The 26,089-nt window shown below is 42.9% G+C and overlaps 1 protein-coding gene across 2 annotated transcripts; it reads right to left on the minus strand.

Annotated features, from left to right (window-relative positions):
* Nucleotides 1-5,694: 5,694 nt before the first annotated feature.
* On the minus strand, nucleotides 5,695-25,086 carry LOC310688838 (V-type proton ATPase subunit S1-like protein). Of its 2 annotated transcripts, none has more exons than XM_083465622.1 (7): nucleotides 24,911-24,939; nucleotides 18,003-18,043; nucleotides 16,802-16,889; nucleotides 14,913-15,145; nucleotides 12,744-12,794; nucleotides 12,033-12,276; nucleotides 5,695-7,140 (listed from the first exon to the last, which is right to left on the minus strand). In XM_083465622.1, the coding sequence occupies exons 3-7, from the start codon at nucleotides 16,823-16,825 to the stop codon at nucleotides 6,838-6,840; spliced, it is 855 nt and encodes a 284-aa protein (XP_083321748.1). In that variant the 5' UTR covers nucleotides 16,826-16,889; nucleotides 18,003-18,043; nucleotides 24,911-24,939; the 3' UTR covers nucleotides 5,695-6,837. The 2 variants fall into 2 exon arrangements, with proteins under 2 accessions (XP_083321748.1, XP_083321747.1); XM_083465621.1 differs by having other exon boundaries at nucleotides 6,733-7,140; nucleotides 16,828-16,889; nucleotides 24,911-25,086.
* Nucleotides 25,087-26,089: the final 1,003 nt, after the last annotated feature.

Raw genomic sequence — 26,089 nt, forward strand, 5'->3', positions numbered from 1 at the left:
GTAGTCCAACAGCAACTTGAGGTTGTGTAAAAGACAGTAAGTAACAAGGGATGGAGCTGTAAATATGTCTGGGAAGGCAATCCTTAGTCAAAGTGCCACACCCAATTAATCTCTGAAGGTGGGGGCACCCAGAGCAAAGTACCCATTAATGACTTACTGCCAGTATTGTTCTAATGCAAGGCTAACTTCTCCATTATACGTAACAGACATTCACCCCCTAAATTTGTCTTCTCCTCATGACTTGGGGTCCCTTCCAACTCTACAATTCTAAGACTGCCTCTGGAGCTCACCAGAGTTTTGTCTTCCTCTTGCTGGCCAAAACCTTTAGAGCAGGAATGGGTAACCTACTTTAGAGACACTGCAGAGGAGCTCTGCAATAAAATTCTAATCCTACCACATAAGCAAGCTGACATAATCTTATGTCAGCTTCTTACATAAGATCAGGGATTCATTGGGGCAATGCCATCTCAGAAGGGGGTGGGGGGTGCTTTTACAGGTGCCAGGAAAGCACTGCACTATGAACTGAAGTTTTGCAGAGAGCTAAATTCTTTTGTGTGTGTTTTCTGGTGGTCACTGCTGGGATATAGTACAATTGCTTTTTATGTGGCTGCCACAGGAGAATACAAGGTGTACCTCTCTGAATTGTCTTAGGTACACGTATTTCATATAGAACAAAAATGAAATGCTTTAAATTTTGTTTTCCCCCTCCCAACAGCTATTCACTTTCCGATCCTAATTCTAGCATTTATAAAGATCTGATCATATACAGGTTTTTTGCCTGAGGTGCTGAATAATTTCCATTTCTTTACTCAGTGAAGATCTTTTGTGTAACTGTAATCTTCCTCTAATCTCTTCTCAGGTGACACCCAACCAGTAATCTTCTGGGATCTTTACAGGTTATAAAGAAGAAAGGCTTTGTGCATATGCAATTCCGTGCTGACACAATTAAAAGAGTTGTTTTCCTCTTTAAGCATCTGCATCCCTTTAGTGAGTAATATGCTCCCTTTGGACCATTAAGATGCTTCAAGGCATCCCTGACCTGACCTCTTTTTGAAGACGTATGCCTGGGGCTTGTGGTAGCTCCCCTGCCTTAGTTTGCTACATCTTGTTAAAAAAAGAGAACGGGGAAATTACAACAATGCAGAAAGAAAAGGGCAAAAGTTGACCCATGGGAAAGAGACTGTATGAGGAAAGAATTAGCAGTGATGTTCCTGCTTGTTACTATAAGACATCTCTACTGTTCAAAAGCAAAAGAAGAAGGGAAACCAGAACAAAAAAAGATGCCCCTCTTTACACGTAACTGCTGTGCTTTAATAGCTGGAACATCAAAGGCTGAAACAGTATTTCAGGATGCTCAAATATCACTACAAGGGGCATAAAATGTCACATTAGAATTGCATAGTAAGAACAGAGACAGAAATCAATAAATAGAAAGCTATCACACTTTATCTGTGGAGTGTGATATGCAGGAAGAGAAAGAAAACCTGCAAGTGATTCCACTGGGAGCTAATTAGGTATATTCCAAACAAACAAACAAAAAAGCAGGTAAATTATGTTGTCTTTCCTCTAGATAAGGGGTGAGGAACCTGTGGGTGCTCAGGTGTTGCTGAACTCCAGCTCCCATCAGCCCCAACGAGGCCCACACTTCTTGCTGCAGAGCCCACTGCCAACAGTCTCTGCACCATCACTTCCTCACCTGTTTGTCTTCTCCCTACCAGCACAGGGGACAAGCGCTGGTAGGGAGAAGGAGGAACAGCTGCCATTGGCTGGTGCTTTGCATGCCTGCCAGTGCTCTTCCTAGCAAGTGAGTGCACAATAATACTGGGGAGGAGGGGAAAGAACTGGCCGCAGCTGGTTGCCATGGCAGTAGGGAGATGGTGGTTGGCTAGGGTTGCCCCCTTTGGTCAGGCAAAATAAAGGACAGGCCAGGCAAAATACAGGACAGATCAGGAGGAAATTGGGGAGGGGGGCTCTAAATATTACATTACCAGGTGCAGAAATGACTTCAAAGCAATCCATTACTCTCTCCCTTGCTCTCTAATGCTGAGTCTCTGTCTCTGACCCACCACCCCCACAAAACCCAAGACTCCACCATAGCAGGCCCATGCACTGCAAGCCCCCTCTCTCGGTCTCTGCAACTCACCCTCTGCCCACTCAAAAACTCTCTCCAACTCCTCCTCCTGGCCCTATACCACCCTCTGCCGCATCCTGCAATGACTCTTCTGAAGATCCACCTTCTGCCTGCACAAACGTCCACTCAGGCTCTCGCTCTCCTCCTTCCACCGGACCCACTCTCTGTCCCACAGTTTGGAGAAGGAAGAGGAGCTTGGATATGTGAAAAAGGCATCCCGTTTGAAGTCCAAACAGGACAGGTGATGCTTTTCTCCCCTCCAAAAAAAAGGATGATCATGTTTTTCTAGGGATGGGTGGCAACCCTACGGTGGAATCACCCTGACAGAGGGGAGGTGCACAGAGTGTGTCCTGCTCAAGGACCCTCCAAAACCTGGAGCCACCCTGCTTGTCTGTATCTGACCTATGAGTGTATGAGGGAGCAATAAAACTGTGTTCCCACACAATTAGGCTCTGCATGGTTCCAATATGACACAACTAGAGGGTGGGTGGGACTTGGCAGGAGTAGTACAGAAACATTATCTGACGTATCATCACATCAAGCAAGAATGGGGAACCCTCAGGTGAGCAAGGCCTGCAGAACCTTCCAATCCAGTCTGCAGTGAGACGTCTTCTGAGATTCTGTTGCTGCATCTAATCTCCTTATAGCATGGCAGACTTGCAGCCCACCTGCAGTGTCATCCTGAAGCTTGCTTGCAAAATGCCCCCACCTCTTGACATCTGTGTGTGTATATGTGCATGCAGTAAAGGGGTTTGTAGAGCATCACAACATGGTAGACATCAAGACAGAGAGATCTGGCTGAGAAAAGTATTGAGGGCAAGACTAAAAGGTACAAGAGATCAGGTGAAAAGAAAACCATCTAACGGGGAGAGAAAAATTCTGTCTCCATCCTTTTTTCCTTTTTTGTACCATGAGGAAGCATTCTACAAATGTCAAAAGGTAATTCATTGCCTTCTTGTTTTGGTGGGTTCGAAGAAAGGTTGTGATCCTGTAATAAATAAATAACATCTTTCCAACAACAAATGTTTACAAATGGCCACTAGATGGCTCTTGTGTACCATATAAACAAAATTCAGTGCTGAAGTGCCTGTGGTGGGTTCATTGTTATTCCATCAACCTGCATTTGGGTTTGTCAGAATATTGCCCCGAGATTGTCCCTCCAAGTAGCCCACCAACAACATGCACATCTGTCACACCATATAAATAACTCAAAACAGTGCATTCCAATTATTACCACATAAATTTCCCAATAGCCACTTTATGTAACGCACTAAGCTGATTTAAAGCAGAACATGTCTTCCCCTCACCCATCTACTTTTATTACAAGGGAAATTGGCTATTACAGGTTCATTATCACTGCCTCAGGGGAGATGCCCCATTTTCTCTCCAGTTACCAAACTGATGGCACTCATAGACAATTCTATTTTTTCTAGCTACTGGCAGACTCATACAGAAAACGTATGGAGCATTCGTTGCAGGGAGAGATCTTGATATGCCAGGCTGCTTGCTCTACTTTGTAAATGAAGATACATAAAACACGCTGTACATATAGGATCCCATCTCTGCAATAGTCCAGTCTTCTTCTTGTTTTACCTTTCACATGTTCAGCCAAATGGTTTTTGCAGATCGTTTTGTGGTGTGTCCGCCATTTTGTACTAACTCATGTTGAAGCCCTGGATACAGGGTCAGTGTCAAGTACTGAGATCAGGGGACACCTGTCAAGGCACAACTCCAGAGAGGAGAGCCCCTGACCCTGCTGTCCCTCTTGCTGCTGCTCCCTGTTCACCTACCCTCTCCAAGTGAGGGAGGAGTGATATGAGTGACAAAGCCACTTCCGGCCTGCCCAGGAGGTGGGTTGCGGGCTTCACGCCCACCCCACGTGAACGGGGGCTGGTTTCAGCCCCCGCGAGAGCAGGGGAATCTCGGCCGCGTCGTCCACCCAGCCAGCCTTCCCATGTCTCCAGCAAATGGGCTGGAGCCGGATAGTCGATAGGACCAATGCCTAAGCCAATGCCTCTCATTCCTGAAGCTGTGGCCTAATTCGCCCATTTAACCTTAAATTATGGTGTTTTGTGTCTTTATTTATCCTTGGTGGGGGGGGCGGGAACTCACCACGCAAAAAGCAGCATCAGTCCCTTCCAGATACTGCCCAGAACAAAACAGCAAGTGAACACGGCCACAGCAACAGTGATGAAGAAGAGGTGGTGCTACCCAAGGATGGGGTTGCTGAAAGCATCTTCTTTGTGCCCTCTTCCCACAACCCCCTCCCCCCTGTCAAGATATGTTCTGTTAGCTTTATTTTTCAGCTTGTTGACTTTGGCCCTGGGTATGGTCCTGATCTGTCTCAGGCTCCCTTCACGGGCAATTTGCACAAGAAAATCAGCAAATGGGAGTTCCCAATGCATATCACAAGCACAAAGCTATAAAGCTCCCTATCCCCCATGGTAGGGTCCTGATCTGGCTCAGGCCTCCCACACTGGCAATACATGTGAAGGAAAAGGTCCACACTCAAAGCAGTGGTGGGGAAGCTCCAGCCTATATAAATAGTTGGGCCTCTCAGGCTTCCCCATTTGGCCTGAACTGCTCAGTTAGTTATCACCAGTGTGATGGTGATAACGGCAAGGTTGCAGGTTTGATTCCTGTAAGGGACAGCTGCATATTCCTACATTACAGGGGATTGGACCATAGCTGTCAACTTTTCCCTTTTCTTGCGAGGAATCCTATTTGGAATAAGGCAATTTCCCTTTAAAAAAGGGAAACATTGATAGCTATGGATTGAACTAGATGATCCTCAGGGTGCCTTCCAAGTTTTTGATTTTATGATCTATGGGCTCTGCCTTGTATCTGTAGATATATATGATGTCAGGTATGGGACAAGAAAAAGAAGGTGGGGCCAAAGAGATTTGGCAGGCACCACCGATATGCTGTTTACCTGAAATCATAGTGATGTCATGTGATTGGCGGGTAGCTGGCTCCACCCACATGTCAAACTTAGCTTATGGGGGTAGATAAGGATCCAGAACACCCCTGACTTAAAGGTGCAGCTGTGTAGCTGATGTAATGTGAGGATCTTCTGTTCCAGCAGTGTGGGGAGAGTTACTTTAAAATCCCACTTGAATGCACCTAAAGTGCCTCTTGGGTGCCCAATGGCATTAAAGGTAGGGTGATGGTTACATTGCATAACCCAGGGGAACCCAAGTACAATATCACAGAAATCCAGATTGTGTTCGACCTCAAAGCAAGATTGACCTAAAACTGGTTAATTTAACAAATTAATACTGAACTAGTTTCTACATGTTAAGGAAGTCTTTCCACCAGTGGACTCTATTTATACTGTTGCTAAGAGGCCTATTGCTTTTGAAGGGGTGTTTATTCAGTGTTTTCAAAGCCTTCATTATGAAACGCGATTTGCAAAGGTTTGTAAATGAGTGGGGAAGACTAGGGCTTTACTTTTACAGTATCAGAGCTAATCTTCGTTACATTAATTTCTTCCTTCCCGCTGAGATCTTTCTTTTACCTTGTTCTCAATGACACATTTTTTGAAATTAATGCCAACAGTCTGATATCCTTTGATCATTTATCAGAGAAGTCATGTAGTAAAAAACATTTAGCTAAGTATTAGAATGGAACATCAAAAAAGAAAGTGCTGATAACTTAATTGAGATACAACAGAAGTGAGAAATCTGCTCAGTGCTGAGGGCACTCTTGGAAAAGCATCACAAGATAAGAGATCCACAGCAAATCTGCATAACACTGAGATGTAACTGACACAATTTGCATAACATCTTTAGAAGCAGCACATCATTTGCTGATTAGCAGAAATATCACTTTTCTGTAATGCAAACAGGTACAACAACAGGTACGCACCATTTGGCAGCTGATCAGCAATTAACATGTTCTGTTACATCGAAATTGGAGTCGTATGTATGTTGCAGAAAGAGAGAAGCTCACTGGGGCACTTAAGATAAACCTTCCCCAAGCTGATTCCCTCCAACAGTTTTGGACTACAAGTAACTACCTGACCATTGCTGGGAATGATGGGAATTATAGTCCAAAACATTTGGAGGGCCTCCAAGTTAGGGATGTCTGCATTGGATCAAGTGCAGCTGTTTCCTTCTGCCCAAAGATTAGTGCCATTTCAGCACCAGTAGAGCAGGTCATTTCACTTCATGCAAAACTGTAGTTCAGAGTCTTCCCATGTCATGGCAAAAAGAAAAAGGAAAAAAAGAGCAGAGTCTTCACTTTCTAGCTTCTGAAGAAGCTTGATCAAGCTTCAATTTTTGCTATGCACCTTTGGCTGGGATGTTTTCCTCTCATTTGGGGTGGAAGTCTTGGCAGTTTTTGAAGTGTCATAAATTCCCACTTTGTTAGCTGAGTGTTCTGGGCATCCAGATTCCACACACTCAATATGACAGGTCTAAAATGTTCCCGACCATGAGACTGTCACTTCTAAAACCATGGTGTTTACTTACACTATTGGAACCACAATATAAATTGGTGTTATTTTGATTTGCTTCTGAATTTCTGAGAAATTAGGACACACACTGTTGTAACACTTCCACATTTTTTTCTTTACAACCATGAAGACTAGAAATCTTGTTTTAAATCAAAGTTGGGATGCTCAAAATCCTAACATGAGCCCACATGATGCAAAAGTTCCTCAGGAATAGTATGCTGCCTAACCATGGAAAACAAAACAACAACTGCTAAATATAGATTTTTGAGTACTGTTGACTTCTAAGTTCATATACTTCAATCCCATTGTTTCTCAGGGGTTCTTTTTCATCTACCGTATCAATATCTTTCATCTGTGGGAAGTAAGCAGGAGAAGCTTTGCATTCATAGTGCCTGTCAAGGGATTTCAAGTGTATCAGCATGTGGAGAGCATAGGCCAGAACCAGAAGCAAAATCAGAGACATCACCAGGCCCATCAGGATTGCTGGCGGGAACAAAGAGGCACAGTCTTTGGCATAAGCAAACTGCCCGTCTTCAATGTTGAATCCTTGAATCTGTTGATAGAATAAAATGGTGTGGATTAAAAATCCTCTCTCTCCTGGCTAAAGGCATCTCAATATTTTCTCCCCATTGCTAAATTGGATCCTCTTAAAGGATGGTCCTGGTTGTGGGGGGGCCCACAATACAATTTTCCCCCCTCCCTGGCGTGGGGGGAGTGATGCCCTTTACGCCAGGGTGGCACCACGATCACCCCAGGCCTCTTTTGGCCAATCGCGATTGAGTGGGGTAATCATGGGGGGATTAAAAGCAGCAGCATGACGTGTGCTGAGCACCTGCTTCGCACTGCCGAACACCCGCCCACCCTTCCTTTTGTTTTAGGTGCCCCCTGGCCTTGCTTTGGACTTTGATTGGTGGCCTGTCTTGGGAAGCAAAGGAATTTTTCCATTTGGTAGATTGGCACTGGCCACTTGGTTTTCAACTACCTCTTAGCAATCTTCACAACTTTGTAAGGTTTGGCGGTTAGGCAATTGTTTATTGATGTGGGCGGGAGGGGAGGTCAGCCATCGCCTGCCCCTCCATGTTCAAGGGTATTCCATTAAAGGAATCTGGGGCCTGGATCCTGTCCGAAGTCCCCTTGAGGGGCTAGGGCCATGCCAGGCCTCTGGGAACACCGAGGAGAGCTGCAGATGGGTTTCCCCGATTTGGCTTCCTCATTGGTGGTTTACCCTTCCTGAGTCCCTGCAAGGTGGGCAGGAGTCAGATATAGTCTGTTGTCAATGCCTAAGCCAATACCGCTCACATTTGCTGTAATCAATAAAGTTGCGGCCTAAATTTTGCCCATTAACCTTAAACCAAAATCTGTGTCTGTGTGAATTTATTTCTTCTGGGGAGCTGGCTTGGGGGCTTTGACAAGCAATCAAGATTCTTGAACATCAATTGTTGTAATTCAGTATAAGCCTGGCTTTTAAATGTACTATTTTATTGTGGTCTGCTACCAAGGCAACCCATAATCAACTGATTTGTTGAGGTAGACCTGTTTATACAGATAGAGACATAAAGGTTTGCAGAATTTACTCGTGCTGATGCTGTGGGTGATGCAGTTGTTCATACATCTCAGGCTCAGGCTATAACTCTCAGAATGAATCATCCTTCTTTGAAGGATAAATATTTTGACGTTCTTACTCGGCTCTGATTTTAACCTGAGCTGTGGAAGAATATCTCCCACCTGATGTTTGTTTAGTGCCCTGGGGAAACCTCATTTCCCAAGGCCCCTACCAGGTGTGGCTGACAGGACTCCACAGGTCAATGTTCTGGTTACTGAGAGTGGGAGGAGGCACGGCAGTGGGGAGCTCAGCACAGTGCAAGCACAGCACAGAGAGCATCAGATGTGTTCTGCTGATGCACCTGCAACATGCTGAGTTCCCTGCTGCTTCCCCCTTCCCCTCTCAGCAACCAGAAGTGGCACACAGTGTTGGCAAGGCAGGAGAGCAATGCAATTCCACACAGGTTGCCCGACCAGTGGAAAACAGAGCTGGGCCTCAGATGCTTCCTTCTCTACCACTGGAGCAGTCCAGGACGAAAGGAGAGAGACAACAGTTTGCACTGAAGATGCCACAACAATGACCACCAAGTAAGAGAATTGGCGAAATCACATTGGGGCTGCAAATTATTAGTATGTTTAGAACTTTGGGGAAAATAGGTCTTTCTCCCCACTAGGGATGGTGCGCTCACCCATCTCTAGTTATTTTAAGTGCCTTTAGAATTGCAACTAAGCAGCACTTATTGTTCCATGTACAGCATTTTTGGAGTTCTATCCTTATCTCCCTGTGACTCATCACCTGTCCTACACCCTTGTCTACCAGAAAGACCCTCTGAATAGCGGTTGCCAACCTTTTCAAAATGAGCACCACAAGTCAAGTCCAGATCTGAGCTTATTAAGTTGGGGGTGGACAAAGCAGTCAACAAGATTTCCCCAAGTGGTTCTTTATAGTAAGCTGGAACTGAACTAAACTGCAAACAGCTCAGCCGGCCTGCTTTTATAGGCAGCCGGCTGTCAACATTGTAATGACAACAACCCAGGGTTTCCCGCCTAAATTAACTTACATGGACCTGAGTGAAAACTATATACCGTACACAATACCCCTGGTGGCCAGGGTGAGAACTTCAATACATAACAGAGCTGATATAACAGTGTCTTCTACAAAACATACATAGGCCCTTCTCCAATCTGCTGAGCCAGGGAGCATTGCAACACATGACTGTGTGCCACAGACCCCCCTGCTCTTGTCTAGAAGTGCTATGAAATATCTTGAATCATTTATCCAGGTTCATTCAGGGGCTCAGTAATATCCCCTTCCCAATCTACATTGCTCATGACTCTTCCGCTGATCCCCAAACTATACATGAAAATAGCTGTGGTCGATAGCCCATTGAGCCACAGAACCAGGATGTTAATTTTATCAAACCAGGTTAGGATTGGAGGAGTCAAAACAGCAGAACCTTCCACTACACCTCGATTGAAGTGAGTGCGTATGCTCTACATGTTGAGAAAGAGAAAGGCAGGAACTCTAGAAAAACCCATCACAGAGGTGGAGATGATTTTGCTATTTATCTGAGGGGCGACATGTCAGCTCACCTACAGTAGACACTGGGTAATGGGCCTGTACATAAGAGCATAAGAAGAGCTTATTGGATCAGGCCAATGACCTATCTAACCCAGCATCCTGTTCTCACAGTGGCCAGCCAGATGCCTGTGGAAAGTCTGTGAGCAAGACATGAGTACAACAACCCGAGCTGCGTAGATTGCTCTTCCATCAAACACAGAAGAATCAGGAGCCCAGCAGCCAGTTTCAAAGTAAAAATTCTCTCCAGGAAGACATTTATTCTTGTAGAAGCTGAAAATCAACAATGCTGAAAAACAGGAGTGGGCACCCTAGCCAACATGTAAAAATAAGCGAGGGAAAAAAGAGTGTCTCCCCAACAGCACAATCAGTTTAAGATTTGAACTATTCTCATGTAAAAATGTTGAGTTATATATTTAAAATCAAAACCCGATAGGGAACCAGCTGAGGATATGGCTATCCTGATACAGTACAGAAGCTGCCACCTGACCTTTTTTTTCAGAAGGTAAACTCCCCACAGTGTTCTGTGATCAAAAACAGATGATAGATGTCTAGACTCCAGCACCCACCATGCAGATGAGTCAAAGCCTCAGGACAGAACTTGAGGCTGTTGAGACTCTCAGCTACACATTTCAACTGCAACTTCAAAGGAAGGAGGTTGGCTCGTTCCACATCCCACAAGAAGGGGTGACACAAAGGGAGATTCCTTGGTGGCTAAATGGTCTCTTTTGGAGTGAGCAGTTACGCTTGCCCTCTCGCCCTTTCCTCTGATCCTCATAAGGAGATAAGAGTCAGTAGCAGCCCTTATATCCTCTCCTTAGCTGACCTCAGCAACTGACCCAAGAGTGATCTTGTCACTGAACTGTGGAAGGCAGAGCAATCAGGGATCTAGCCACACATAAAACAAGGCAATGAGAGGAAGGCTCAAACTAGACATTTTATGAAATGTGCATTTGTCACCAGAAATGGCAACATGCTATTGCTTCCTCCCAGCCCACATGGAGACAGAGAGACAGAGAAGAGAAATAATAATGGTGATGCCACGTCATGTATTTTCCCACCTAAACATTGCATTAAAAGGAGTGAAAGATAAATGTGAAGCTGTCATTTTCAGTGACAAATGCACTGGGTTTAGCTAGCCATGGGATGTGATTCTAGACATACTTACTAAGCCCTGTTAAACTTAGTAGGCCTCACTGCTACTCAGTTGAAATGCTTAGGATTATTTTGCAAGTCAGGTTAAATGTAGGTACTCAGATTTATGTGGTTTCTGGATCACTTCTCATTTCCAGGGAATCACAAGTGGGGAGAGGGCTGTTGAGCTCAGGTCCTGCATTTGGGCTTCCCAAAGGCATCTGCTTGGGCACTGTGATGCTGGACTAAATGGGCCTCTGGCCTGATCCAGCAGGCTCTTCTTATGTTCCCCCATGAAGTTGACTGGCAGATATTTGGGGATGCAGAGCATAGTCCTGCATGAAGATTTCCCAAACATCATAGAAAGTATTATTGCTTTGCATATGAAGCCCAATCGGAGTCATCAACAAATGTCTATTCAACATGGGTAGTAAGACTGTGGCCCTCTAGATGTTGTTGCACTTCAACCATCATCCCCAACCAGCATGGCCAATGATCGGGTCAGGTACAATGGGAACTGTAGTCCAGCAACACCTGAACCCTGTCTTGCAAGCTGTTCCAAAATCACCCCATAGACAAATGAATGAACCCTAAACAATATTATGGTTACAGTGCTAAACACATTTCCTAGAGAGTCCCATTGAACATAACTAAGAAAAAGTTCCTGGATTTTTGTTTTTCTCCTCCCTCCTAACCCGTTTTCCCTTTGTGCCATGTCTTTTAGATTCTAAACTTGAAGCCAGGGACTGTCTTATCATTGGCATTTGTATGGGGCATTTTTATTCCCTTTTGAATGGGGAATAAAAATGCTTTACAATATATATATTTTTAACCAACATAATGAGAATTACTTCTGAGTAAATACAGTATGCTTACTATTGTACTGCATGTCATATAACAAAGGTGAAACTACATTCTTTCCTGTTCAAATCCTACTTTTTCATTTGTGGGACAATGACAATAAAGATTATTGTATCGTAATCTGCTTTCAGTAGATCATTAAGGTTTCTTGCTGCCACCATGCACATCAGGGGCAGGAACTTGAGTCCGTCAAACACTGTTGGACTCCAACTCCCATCAGTCCCAGCTAGCATGGCCAAAGGTCAGGGAATATGGGAGTTGTAGTCCATTAACACCTGGAGGACCACAGGTTGACCACATGTACTTGCTTTGGTTTTTCCTCATATTACCTGAAAGTCAATAAAAGTGACTTCCCAGAGCTTGGCTGCATCATTTGTGGAGCTGGGCGTCAGGAGCGCATCATACCTCTGCAAGTTGCTAACATGTTCACAGTGATAGGAGTAGCTCGCTGGTGCATGTATTCGTGTCGCATTGAACGTTGCTTGTACGGAATGGTTGTAAATGAGTTGGATTCTATGTAAGGTAAACCAGTTTTGAATGGACAGCTTGTAATAACTGTTGGTCAGCATGAATCTGGGAGAGGAGGAATCAGAGAAATAAAAGAAACAGAGTCATAGATGCAACAGATCTCACTGTTTCCTTCCATTACTTTTTACCAAGGGGAAATACCCAATTGTATTATGGGGTCCGGCAAAAACCTCTTTGCATTTCCAGTCATTTGAGGACAGAATTTTGCTTCTCATAAAATTCATATTTGGGGCTATCAACACCAAGCACATTGCCAGTCAAAGTTAAATACTTCTAAGCCCCATTCATTTCAACGAGGAAGAGTTAGACACATGGTTAACACTCCTACAGAAATGAATGGAATTGTATTTTAAGGTAGTGTTTTATGACAGCATTTTCCTCCATTATAGGACTATCTAAAATGCTTGAAAGCCTCCAGTTTGCTTAGTGATAAGCAAACAGTTCAAACAGGCTTTAATATAAGATGTTTCCTGATCCAGAAAAAAAAAACGAATTCATGTTTGAAGACATACCTGATGACAAATCCCTTCAAATTGTCGATGTCACCAAAATTAAGTGAAAGCCTATGACAAAAAAGAACAATGTCAGCTTAGATCCATAAATGTGAAAAAGAAGAAAGTAGAAAGGTAGCTAAACTGTATTATTCAAGCCAGAGATTGCCAACCTTTTTGGACCAGTGGGCACATTTTGAGTTTTGAGGAAGTGCTGTAGGCCCTAGTGCCGGATTTGGGCGCCTGGAATAACACAACATGACTGACATGGGGGCATGACATAACACAAAATGAGAGAGAGTTCTTGCTGGTCCTGATTGTGGAGGTCACACAATACTGATCCCTCACAAGCATGCACAGTGATGCTACTGCTTTTTAGTCACAACAGAGAACTTTCCCTGGTACCAGGAGAAACATACAAGGGGTGACACTGCAGTCACTGCCTCACATACATGCACACACTCCCAGCACACATACGGAGACACAGGCAACTCTCTCACACTCAACACTCACACGCCTCATATGTACATAGCTCGCTCTCTCCTCCCCCCAAGTGCATCTCTCTCTCTCCCTCTCCCATACACACAGACCATATAGTCATACCACCCTCACACAAACACTGCTGACTCCCTCTCACAGACAGCAGCACAACACGCCCCTTCCTTCCCTCCCTCTCCTCTCACACACAGGCCACACATGCCTCTCCCTCTCTGTCCCCAATACATCTCTCTGCCTTTCACCTGCACATTTAGAATATGTTAGGGGGGATTTTCCCTCATTTTGGGGGGAGTGAGGGGGGTGCAAAGTTAAACACTGAAAAGGTGAAGCAGGCTAATAATGAGAAGAATTGCGTCTGTATGTTTTGCCTCATTTATCAGGTTCTACAAATGCAAGAAATTTCCTTTTTTAAAAAAAAAAAGCATGAAAGCTGAAAATTTGAGGATTATGGTGCCTGGAGACAGCAAAGAACCCCTTTGCCAGTGCCATGGCACCCACAGGGACAAGGCTGGCAACACTTCCCTCAAGCTAACTTGCTGGTTTTTTCCCCATCTCATAACATACTGCCCTGGGGGTTTGCGCAGGACAGTAAAATATAAAAACTGAGGCAATTCCATAAAACCACAGGCTCAAAGTGATCATAAATGAATTGAACCTGTTTAAAACTTCCAACCATCCACATAAGCACCATTTAAACAGCCATTAACAAAACCAGCAAACCATACAGGCTATAAATTAACAACCAGATATCAATGTCTGTTTCAAGTCTGTTCCTCTCTCTCTCTTGCGGCAACCTTCCAGACTTCTGCAAAGGAGACACTTGGAGGACGGCCAAGGAACCAAGTGTGTTCAAACTGTGAGAGATTCTGGTCAATGACCATCAGCTGAAGAACCTCGTCCTGGAAGAGAACTGTGACTAGCCTAAATTTATTGAGATCTTCCAAATCCAATGAAGGATTTGGAAGGATTGCGCCGCCACCTTACTGATGGAGCTGGGAATCATGCTCTTTCTTAGGCCACAAAACACATACATGTAAAGCACTGCGATACCACTTTCAACAGTCATGGCCTTCTCCCTCAAGTAATTATGGGAGCGGTAGTTTGTTAAGGCTGCTGAGAATTGTTGGGGGATCCCTATTCCCCTCACAGAGCTACAATTCCCAGTGTGATTTGAAAACTGATCCCTCTTCCCAGGGAACTCTGGAAACTGTAGTATAATTAGCCTCTTCTTGCTTCGGTTTCCCTGTTTCCCCAAACCAACATTTCTTCACCTACTCTTCCCTCAGGTTCCAGTTTTTCAGTCCACTGTCTAGCTGTGCATCCTTCCTTCAGATATCTTGGCTCATGGCTCTCTGTCCTTTCTCTCACCTACATCTTGGAACCTTTCCCCAGTCCACCCAGCATGCACAACAAACCTTTTTCTTTCTGTCTCTTGGCCCTGTGTGAAGTGTTCATCTCAGATAAACTGGCAGGTTTACCTTTTTCACAGAAGCTGGACTGCAAATACTCTATTAACTTTATAGCCTGAGCAATAGGGATGTTGGTGAACATTTCAAGTCATCGAAACAGCTCAGCCACGTAGCATCACAGGCTGCACCAACGCAAAGACAATACTACGTGGGTGTTTCTAAATTTGCTTCAATTGTACACCAGGCACAAGCAACTCATGAGCACAGTAGGTCATAATCTTACATTGCATTTTCTTCACTGCAGTTTGAATCTGCAACATCCACAGTGGCATGAACACCAAATGTCTTGTCTGTTAGGTCCAGCTGTGTGTGATTCTGAAACCTAATCATGATCCTTCTGGCCCAAAAAAGAATACAATGGCTTCCATTGACTGTGATGTTGAGAGGGCTGTAGTGAGTGTGGATGACAGACTCTCTCTCTGAATTCTCTTTGCTGCTTCCATTGTAATTCACAATCTGCATATAATCAAGGAAGAGTTCAGAGTTAGCAGGTCTGCCTTTGCAATGAAACAACTAATACCAATAGCAGCATGCAAATTATCTTTGAATCTTTAAGCCAAATGCAGTCCCTGTTATTTCGGCATAAAGCATTTCACCATAAAGGGTTTGTGGAGTATGCTGAAAAGCAGTAATTTACTTTCCCTACTCCCAGTGCAAGGCTCAGTGTAAAGCAGAGACTTGTAGGTGGGTAAGTTTGAAACACAAAAGCTCAAATCCTGGCTGAGGCATAAAAGCTCACCAGACAGTTTTTAAAACTGGCTTCCAGGATTCTGCATGGATAAAATGGTATATATGTTGTTAGTACTGTGCAACAGAAATGCTAAAATAATAATCCTCAGGTGAACTTCATGAGCATTGACGAAGCATACCTGACACACTTTAACAATTCAGGGACAGCCAATGTGGAGCTACAAAGATGGGACTACTACTCCCATCATTCCTGGCCGCTGGTCATACTGGCTGCAGCTGATGGAAGTTGTAGTTCATAACATCTGGAAGGCACCAGATTACCGTAACTATTCCCTGCTTTTCCAGGTGAAATCCCAACTGCAGATCATCTAATGTGGACAATTTATCTGTGATATGAAGGACATGAGTTTTTCCCCACACACCATTATGCAGGAATATCTCTTAGCTCATTAAAAATACTTCTGTGAAACTTATTGTGTCATGGTAAAAGTCAGATTAGGAGTTCAACAAATGTAGAAAATAGAAATGTAGAAAGAAAGAAAGCAATTTTAATTACATTTTTGTGGAAGTGTGGTGGTGAAAAGAAAATCTGCTTATCTTACTTGTCTAACTATTTGCTTGTCCATTTAGGGAATATATTCTCAAACTGAAGCCTAAAAGCCTAAAAGCTATCAGTGGTTTTGTGGGAACTTGGAACACAAGATATCAAATCTTAGGTCAGCAGTGAGTAACACAGAAAACATGGCATTAATGACTTGGTGGGCAGAAAACTGACATAAGGGAAAGAATCACGGTAGATTCTTTTTCAGGAGCAACCGAACACAGGTATAAACAACTTGTGCACAGGTGCAAGATAACATGTTAACACCCGCTAATTGTTCAAGTACATAGCTCAGATATTTGCAGACTTTTAAGTTTTGAAGAAATGCAAAGCTCTACTAATAGGCATATGTCATTAAAAGCTTTTGAACCCCTGGTTCTGAGAATTAGTATATTTTTTGTAGGGTCACTGAAACAGGTACCTTGCATTTTTAGGTAGTAAGCAATGTGTTATCCAAGCAAAGTTCACACCAAGATTACAAACTCAGAGGCTGCACCGAAATCATGCATTCTGCCCCAATATTTTCAACTAAGATCTTAATGTCTCTTGATTATACAGCATTGCCTTTGCAGTCAATGGAAACTGTGCCAGAGTAAAAGTTGGTCTAATCAAACGGAACTTGAAAGGTGCCAAGCACCTTTCAAAATACATCCAGAACCTTGATTTTTTATTTTGATTATTTGCTTCACGGATGAAAAAGATAACAGCTTTCCAATACACAAACTACATATTCCACTGCAAAAAAAATTCAGACCAGCATAACAGCTACCCTATAGAATTCAGAAGAAAAGTATGGTTATGTGCATCATGGAAGAACTTACAATCCAGTTTCCTGGTACCTCCATACCTGTGCAAATGCTATTTGTTGTAAATTAAGTTTTGGCTTCACACTGCCATCATATCGTCGGCCTGAAGAAGAAGAAATGAAAATATTTGTTGTATATAGGCTTGAACGCCTTTCAACAACATACATTACTTAATGCAAAAAAAGAACACCACGTCCTATTCTACAATCTTCTCATTAAAATATAATTCTAACACTACAGAGTTGTATTCATCTAAGTTTTATTCAGATGCATTGTAAATAATGAACATGACGGACATATCTACCCCGAGTAAAAGTCAGCTGAATACCACCCATCATTTTTTAATTCTGTCTTCCCTTTTCATAATATGCTACAAACTGATTTTTGTGTAGAATAGGAAGTACATGTATGTACCTCTTCTTTCTTGAGAAAGAACAGCTAATCAAAACTGGGCCTTTTAATGATTCTGGGACTTTCTCCAAGGTGCAGCCAAGCAAGCCAGTTACACTGTGAGCAGGTGCTCATAAACATCTTGAGATGCTCTCCCTCCTGTTCCCTCTTTCCTATCATTCTCAGGCTGCACATCTTTTGCTTAGCCACCTCTACTTTTAGGCACACCCAGTCCCACCCACAGGAAGAGGAAAGGGTATATTTACACTGCAGTAAGAACGCAGTGTTTCAGTGTAGTCAATACTAAACGGGAGGCTTTATTCGTTTGTTTGTTTGTTTGTTTGTTTGTTTGTTTGTCCTGTTTCTAAACTGTCCATCAATTAAAGTTCTCTGGGTGATTTCCAAAAGTCAACAAATACAGTAAAATCATATATATATATATATATATATATATATATATATATATATATCGTAAGCACAAAAAACCCCAGCAAAAGCAAAGCAATAAAGCAATTTGTGCTTTGATATACATCAAAAAAAGAAACTTTGGCGGGGGGCGGTTTTTGGATATATATTTTTCTAAGTTTGGGTTTTGGAACATAATTTAGGTGTCAGAGCAGACCATAGCCAGGGCACCACCGCTGAGCAGGCCCGTTTTATGCAAAGGAAGACTCTTGTCAGAGAACTAAGGCCACACAATGTCCTAAATCCTTGGTCAGGTTCTCATATGGACAAAAAGCTTCAATACTTTTTTAAAATCATAAATTGTATACAGTGACCAAGAATATTGGTGCCACTTCATTCAAAAGGAAGCTGAAAACCTTACCATTTCTTTGTAGCAAGTCTTGGTCAGAGAATGCAAAGAAACTGCAACAAAGCAGACACACAAAACAGTAAATCAGCACTATTCTCTCAACTTCTGGACCATACTTATGCTGGGGGAGATCAGTGTTTAGCTAAAGCAGAACTGCAAGATACCCTGAAAAACAATGCATTTATTAAATGCAAATGAAATCTCAAAGGCCACGGAAAACACAGCCTTAACTAGCCACCATGTTGTCTATTCTGTGGCTATAGCTAGTAGGTCCATTTTCTTGCACCTTGGGATGCCTTCTTGCAGACACTGACTATTGTCCACTTTCTCCTTGCAGTGTTTGGAAACCACCCCACCCCCCACCCCCCATTCTAGGCTCATTTTGCAACTGGGAATCTCATTAACGCGAGCTGTTTCTGAGCGTAAGATTTCAGATAAAAACTACAGAGTGGAAAACTGCCTCCCCACTTCCAGCTACTCTCTGAAGACTAGAGAAGAGGCCCTCTTAAGAATATTAGGTGGGTAGGCAGGGGAAGGACTAGACCATGTGAAAAATGAACACAGTGGTTTAGCTGCAGTTCATTCATTTTCAGCTTTGTAGTCTTGTTATTAAAAAAGTGTGCCTAGACTTTCTGTTGTTGCGTCCATAACCTAGGTGTAAGGTGCCATTTAGCTCCTAGCTTTCATATCTCAGTTTCTAACACTGTCTCCTTGGTACATCCTGACTATTGGAATATCCATCATTTGCTTTCGGAACAATGGGCCAGTTATGTACTGAGTTGAATAGGATCCAAAAGGCAGAAACCTGATTGGTCCTAGAACAATAGGATTCAGAATGCAGCAGTCTGATTGGTCCTAGAACAATAGGGTCCAGAATGCAGCAGTCTGATTGGTCCACAGGAGCCACCCAATCCAGCTCCAGGTGGAAGTGAATCTGCAACCTGATTGCCCTACAGGTGAAGCCCATTGTGTAAATAATGTATATAAAGCAGACATTCTGGTGGAACTTCGATTCCTCCTCATCACTATGAGCTGAACAAAGAGCATGAAATCCACTCTCAACTCCGAGTATATTTCAGGGCCTAAGAACTTCTGGAAAGGCATCCCAGCGACAGGGGCGTAGCTAGCAGGAGTGGCAGGGGTGGGGCAAGCTGCCCACGGAGTCTGCCTAGTGGACATAAGCCCCATGCTGCCATTTTGGGCCGCACCCCCTTCCTACGCCCCTGCCCAGCGATCCTGAAAAGGATGTGGCAGAGCAAAGCCTCTTCACCCTGGCACATCCTTTTGAGGATTGCCGTGGAATGGGGGGGTTCCGGTCCTTCCCTGAAAATATGGGGGGCTTGCCCCCCCAGGTCTCCCTAGATGTCACCTCCTAGGTGCTTACGTCCTGTTTGAGGCATCTGGTTGACTAGTGTGAGAAAAGGATGTTGGACTAAATGGGCATTTGGACATGTGCAGCTGGTTCTTCTTATGTCCTTTTGATTTAATATTAATGTCATAAAAATAGAAGATTACAAAAGCCTGAGGGGTCTGACAATATTCTGTAGTCCTGCTGATTTTTTTAAAAATTCACCAATACGCTTCTTGGTAGTTAGTGAGTACCCATGTTTTAGACAGATAACACATACAAGAGAGATAAAGAAAGCTGCAAAATGTGCCAGGGGCAAAATTAATATGATTAATTGCATCTGCCTAGAAATGTGAGATAAGAGGGCATAGCCAGGCCATATGGTTTAGAGGAGCACCTGGAGAATTGCACTTCCAGCACAGCTGCTGTGAAGGCCCTTCGTGTGATGTTTGGAACGAAACGAAGGTTTATGTCACATTTGAAAAGTTCGTCTCAGAAGGAGCCTAATTGGTGTGAAACATCAATTCACAGCAAGAAGGTGGATCTGCTTGTTTAGAGGCCCAGCGAGGCGTGTGGCGTGTCCCTGAGCAGTTGCTATGAGATGCTGGTTTAGAATCTGACACTTGTGGGAGGTTGCCTTCTGCCTCCCAGAAAACCACCAGAAAATGAAACCGTGTTTCACGCCAAAGTAACAAGATTCTACTCTCAGCAGGAAAACATCCACAAAGTGCTAAATGTGCACTCCCCAATGAAATATGCATAACTCTGCTAGAAACCTGGTGGCAAGAGTAATCTGCGAGCCTCTGCAGAATGCCAGAGACTGACAGATACAAACAGCGAGCTTCCCACTCCTCGAGGGAAGCAGGTGGTGTTTGTCACAAAGAAGCCTGGCTGGTTATTTGCTTCCTTGCAATTTGCAGACTGTCCTCGGCACCGCTGTGTCTAGGAAACCGTGACACACTCCTTGCATGCTGGCATGTTCCATGGGCTTGTGTGAAGGTCTTACAATGTATTGACATGGCCTAGGATTCATTCTGTGGGTTCTGTAGATTCCCCATGACAACATATCTAAGGGATACAATACATGTTATGTGACATTTAAAGTAACTTTTCCAGCCACATTTCCCCCCTATTTTAGTGAATTAAGCACACACTGGAGGCTATAATTAAGAACAAAGGAAGAACAGGTGGAGAAGAGGCACTTAATGTTATCCTGACCACTCTTTTTCTTGTCAAAATCATCTTCTCAAACTGCTTTTCCATTGCAGTGTAAAACATATAAGTCTATCTATATTTTTCCCTATAGGGAGAAAAGCAACTGGGGTTGAGTAATTTTAAGATGAAACAGAGATGGCAACCACCTGCCCTTCCAACCACTCCTGACTGCCATCTCCCTTGGCTGCTTTTCATTTTCTCATTTTATTTTTTAAAGCCCTTTGTTGGGGGGGGGGGGATAAAGTTACATGTAACTCCATAAAAAAATTCCTTCCAGTAGCACCTTAGAGACCAACTAAGTTTGTCATTGGTATGAGCTTTCATGTGCATGCACACTTCTTCACTTCTCATACCAATGACAAACTTAGTTGGTATCTAAGGTGCTACTGGAAGGATTTTTTTTATTTTGTTTCGACTACAGCAGACCAACACGGCTACCTACCTGTAAATGTAACTCCATGTAGCACATAAAAGCACATTTTCCTCCCACAAAGAATTCTGGAAACTGTAGTTTGTTAAGGGTTGCTGGGAACTGGAACTCTGTGAGGGGTCAACTACAGTGCCCAGAATTCTTTGAGGGAAGGCATGTGCTTCAAATGTGCATGCACAGCCCAAGTTTGGCTCTGAAACAAAGTTCCATAACACCGAGCACAGCAATTTGCCCTCCTTGCCATGATGAGAGGGGAGCCAGATCCTGGCAAGCAAGATGGCCTTAGCGTTGGAGCTACAGGCAATGTAAAACCGACATTTCTCACCTTCCCCATTCAGGTCAAAGCTGGAGATATGAGATGGGTAAGTCCTTTTTGCAGTGAAGGGACACAAATAAAATATACACATACATAGCCTATATATCATTTATATCCTTTCAGAGATTGCCATTGCTTGTGGCATCTGTGTCTATATTGTGAGTGTTCTATATTGTCTCTGGTCAAATTGCTTTCTGACATTTTCATTGTATTTCAAACTGACCCCTGAAAAGACAAATCAGGATCCCATCCAGTGGCGTAGCAAGGCAAGTAATTTGCGCCCCCTAACCCGTGGATTTGCGCCCCCTAACCCTAAACCCCAGATGTTGCGCCCGGTGCGGCCGGCCCCCCCTGCACCCCCCACGCTACGCCACTGATCCCATCTACTTAATTTCATCTCTCCACTGACATGTATGAAGCTAGAAGAAGCAGTTGCTACTGGCTCCCCACTCCGTGAGGCTATTCCCCTTCTTCATGACCTTTGTACAGTTATAACATTACTGACATTTGATCAGAGTTGATGCCATAGTAGGGAAAGTCAATTCAGTTGTTTCGCAGAACTAGTAATCTGTACACAGCCCATGATCCATGTGTTATATAATTTGGGCCTTCAAGCAAAATGCAATCTGGATGTAAACAGAGCAATACTAGGCTACAATTATATCATTTAATACCTATTTAATACTATTTAATATTTAATATTAGGATACAATTATATCATTTAATACCTGTGCGCTGGTTATCTCATCTATTCCAGATCTGTCACTAGCAGAACTGAAATTGGCTTAGCTCTAATGAACGGCACTGGAACAGCTAATCACTAAGTAATGCCCAATTACGTAAGATTATATGTATAAAAGGGTATAAGTGCCTACTTATCAGATGGCATTATCCATCAACAAGATAACAAAATCTGGTTTGCTTATTGGGAAAAAGGTCATGCAAGAGGATAGAGTTTGTTAGCAATGAACTTGTTAATTAATATGACTGAATCACAGATGGTCCAGGAATATGATGTTGCAAAAAAAAAGGGGGCATGATAAGGACTTGTATGTTGTATAATATAACAATAGGTTATTTTGTTTGATTTTGAACTATGTGTTTTAAAAAGCTTACTGGGCTCAGTACAATTGTGTTTAAGTGAGTATCACAATTAAGATGGTAGAATATAAGCTTGGTGTGCAAATCATGCCAAGTTCAGTTCCCAGGCACTTCCAGGTATGTCCAGTTAAAAAGGATCAAATAGCAGGTGATGTGAAAGATCTGAGACCCTGGAGAGCCACTGCCAGTCAGAGTAGACAGTAATGGGTTATATGGGCAAATAGGAAGGAACCTGCTTTCTACCAAGTCCCATGTTCCCACAGGGATGTGCATCCCAATGCTCATGCACATCCAATCAGTAGCAAGCAGAAGGCTGTGTAGTTGTAGTAATCTATCTGGACATTGAACTAGATTACCCTCATGGTTGCTTCCAACTCTACAATCCTCCGTTTCTATGATAATGTCCACCAGTAATGACTTTCCACCATAGCACTGCCTCATAGATTTAAGAGCAGCATCTTCAGCCACTGTTAATGCCAAAACAAGAAGCTGAGCATAAAGTCTCTCAAAGAATTCCTTCCTACATGGGGACACCACAATAGCTGGTATTTTCATTTTATTTATTACCATTGCTCATGGTGATTCTTCTTGTCTATTTGGACTCATGCAGGCCAGATGAGGCGCCTGGAATTCAGGCATTCTCCACACTCACAACATGCAAACACTTTCATCTGAAGCAACCTTAGTAGTGCAGACAATGAGATATATAAGAATACATGTTTTATATGCATGCCATTGTATATTCTTATACAACAGCAATAATTTCAGCCTCCATTGAGAAGAGGAGCCTCTTCCCTTAAGGACCTCCTGCTTTTATTTCCAGGTGTAAGTTTCCCCAGTGACTTTGGCACTAAATCAAGAATCACACCCTTTGGCAAACCACAGACATTGGTTGTCGTTATCCCAGAGTGACTCCAGACTCAAAGAGAACCCTGCTTTCCAAACAGTGCAGATCACTTTCAAGTCATACAGTATATAGATATATTTTCCACAAATATTTTTCTTGTAAGTTGATAGGCACAACGCAGTAGATACAATATATTCAGGACAGCATCACTGACACGCATCATTTTATGAAGTTTTGATTTGATAACTCTAAACCACTTTCAATGTTTTGTTTTGTTTTGTTTTGTTTTGTTTACAATCAAGAGGTCTATAGATAGTATGAAATAAAATAAATAATTTCAACAGACACTTAATTGAAAAAGGCCCTTTACTCTTACAAGGAATTTTGTTTTGCTTATGAGCTCAGCTCCTGCAAGGTTTAACTTGCTTTCCTAACTCCTTTATCTTTGCTTTTTGCAGAAATTTAACATACATTGAAAGACAAGGCAAACTTTAAAATAGTATCAAGTAAAACTACTAGTTAAGTACCTCCTACTTACTAGTTAATGGTTGAGGAATGAACATGTCAGCTTTAAAAATCACCACCACCTCAAAATTATGTTTCATGCATGTTAAACCAAGAATATGACCATGCTTTCATCAACATAAAATCAGACATCTGGAACTAACTTGTGAGCTGATCCTGCAAAGTTGTTGTTTTTTAAATTCAGTTCTTTGAAAGTTACATCACCTAACTCCATGACGTGCAACACGTCTTAATTGAGAATCTACCATCATCAGAGCAAACAACTTAAATGTAACAGCACATTTTAATTCATCAGTTAACCAAGCCACAGATCTCTTAATACAAGCTTAAGCAAATCACCACATGCCCCTGTTACCCTAAATGCACAGATTTCATCAGTAGTCGTGTGATCCTCATCAGTGTTTTCTGACCTGTATATGTTAAATGTATTAGTGGCTGCAAGACAAAATACTTAGAATTCGGTTTAGCTATTTCCCCTTTATGATTATTTCTCTTTGTTGCTTTCCTCAAGTCGACTCCCAACACCTGCTGAAATGTCTGAGATCCATATATACTGCACAAATGAAACACTGTGTTACAGGTTCACAGCGATGAAAACAGGAGGGCTTAGATTAGGTTGCGTCTTCTTTTTTGTATGAAGCTCAAACTGCATCTACATTCATACAATAAGCTTCCTTTTGTGTGTTTTTCATTTAAAAAATGCCACCAACAATGTGTTCTGCAAACATGTTTTACACCTACGCTGTTTTATTTATATCTCTGCTATTAACACTTCAGAAGGAAGGTGAAGTCACAAAAGCAAAGAGAAATGCAAAAGAGACTCATCTCTCATCTTCAAGCCTCAGCTATAAAATCACATGAAAGAGGATCCCGTTAATGTGCAATTGACAATACAGTTTCTCAAGAGGAGTCCCATTGAAGTTCATAAGCCTGCTTTTACGGAACTAGCTTACAGAATCTTTAAAGGCTGAAACAATTTGCTTTTGCATTAATTGCACGTTTAAAAAATATAAGTTTTTTTAAAAAACCAACCACCTTGTAAATGTACAATACAAGGTATGTTTGCGGTCTCCCATGCATAAACAACATTAAATCAGCTGCCCCTGTGCTATTTACAAATATTCACAAAATCACTTACCTCCTCTCCATCCTTCCAAATATTTGGTCCACAGGGGCTGAGACTCCTACACAGAAAAAGAGAAGTAAAAGCCTAAAGGTGGTGTTGCTTTCCATTGAGAAATGAATCGGTCCCTCCAGACCGAGCACATCTGTTCATGTGTAGCAACGAGAGCTGAGCCAGTAGTCTCAGGAACCATGTGATGGATAGCACAGTCAACCAATGGGAAGCAGCATCTGAGGCCACATGGGCTACTCTAGACTCTCTATACATAGTAAGAGGCTGTCCTGAGCTGTCTTTCTCTATTGAATAGAGCCAGCTTTCTTTTATGACTTACAATGCATGCCAGCGTGGGGGGAGACGCAACTGAAGACTTGAGGGAAAGAGCTGGTCATTAAGAAGCGTCTTTCGACAAGTGCGCTTCCGTACTAAAGCTCCCTAAAGGAAGATAAGACTGCAGTTAGGGATGGGGGGGGCAGGTATCCTTTGAAATTCACAGTTCTTTGAATTTTTGCGATGCAGTTTTCAAAGCAAATACTGCGCACAAAAATGCACATATTCGTGGGGGGAAATATACAAAAAATGCATACTACTAGAGGAAATTGCTTGCAAAAACGTGCTCGTTTAAATTGCATAGAAAAATGTGTGTGGTAGGAGAAATGTACACTAAAATGCTGACAAAGTTTTGCAAGAACCCTTTTTTAAATTGATTAAAAAAATCACAGTGATATGGAAATATGAAGGACTGGACTTTAAACTGGGGAAATGTGGAGGAGGAGGGTTAATGGCAGAGCAGAATTTGAACCCAAGTCTCTCTCATTCTTGCCCAGCACCACCACTCTGGATCTCTATCACTAATGGTTGGAAAGGGAGGTTGGGCTAAACCGCTTACCTGGTTTCCCAACACCAGATTCACTGCTGGTTACCAAGAAGGGGAAGGGGCGAGGAGGAGGAGCAGGGGGTATGGTTCAGGGGCAGTGGTGGAACCAATCTCCCTGCCAACTCACCCTTTCCCTCCCAGTAACTAGCAGTAACCCCAGCATTAGGAAATCAGATAAGCAGCGCAGCCCCCCACTGCCTGCTGGTGCAAAATGTAACTTTGTGTGGAGTAATGCATGAAAGCTTGAAACATCTCGGCAGCACGTATTTAAACAGGGACCTCCAGCAAGGAGACGTGTAATGATCAAGGACTCTCAAGAG

Source organism: Podarcis liolepis (assembly GCF_965112155.1).
Source record: "Podarcis liolepis genome assembly, chromosome: 11".
Lineage (NCBI taxonomy): Eukaryota > Metazoa > Chordata > Lepidosauria > Squamata > Lacertidae > Podarcis > Podarcis liolepis.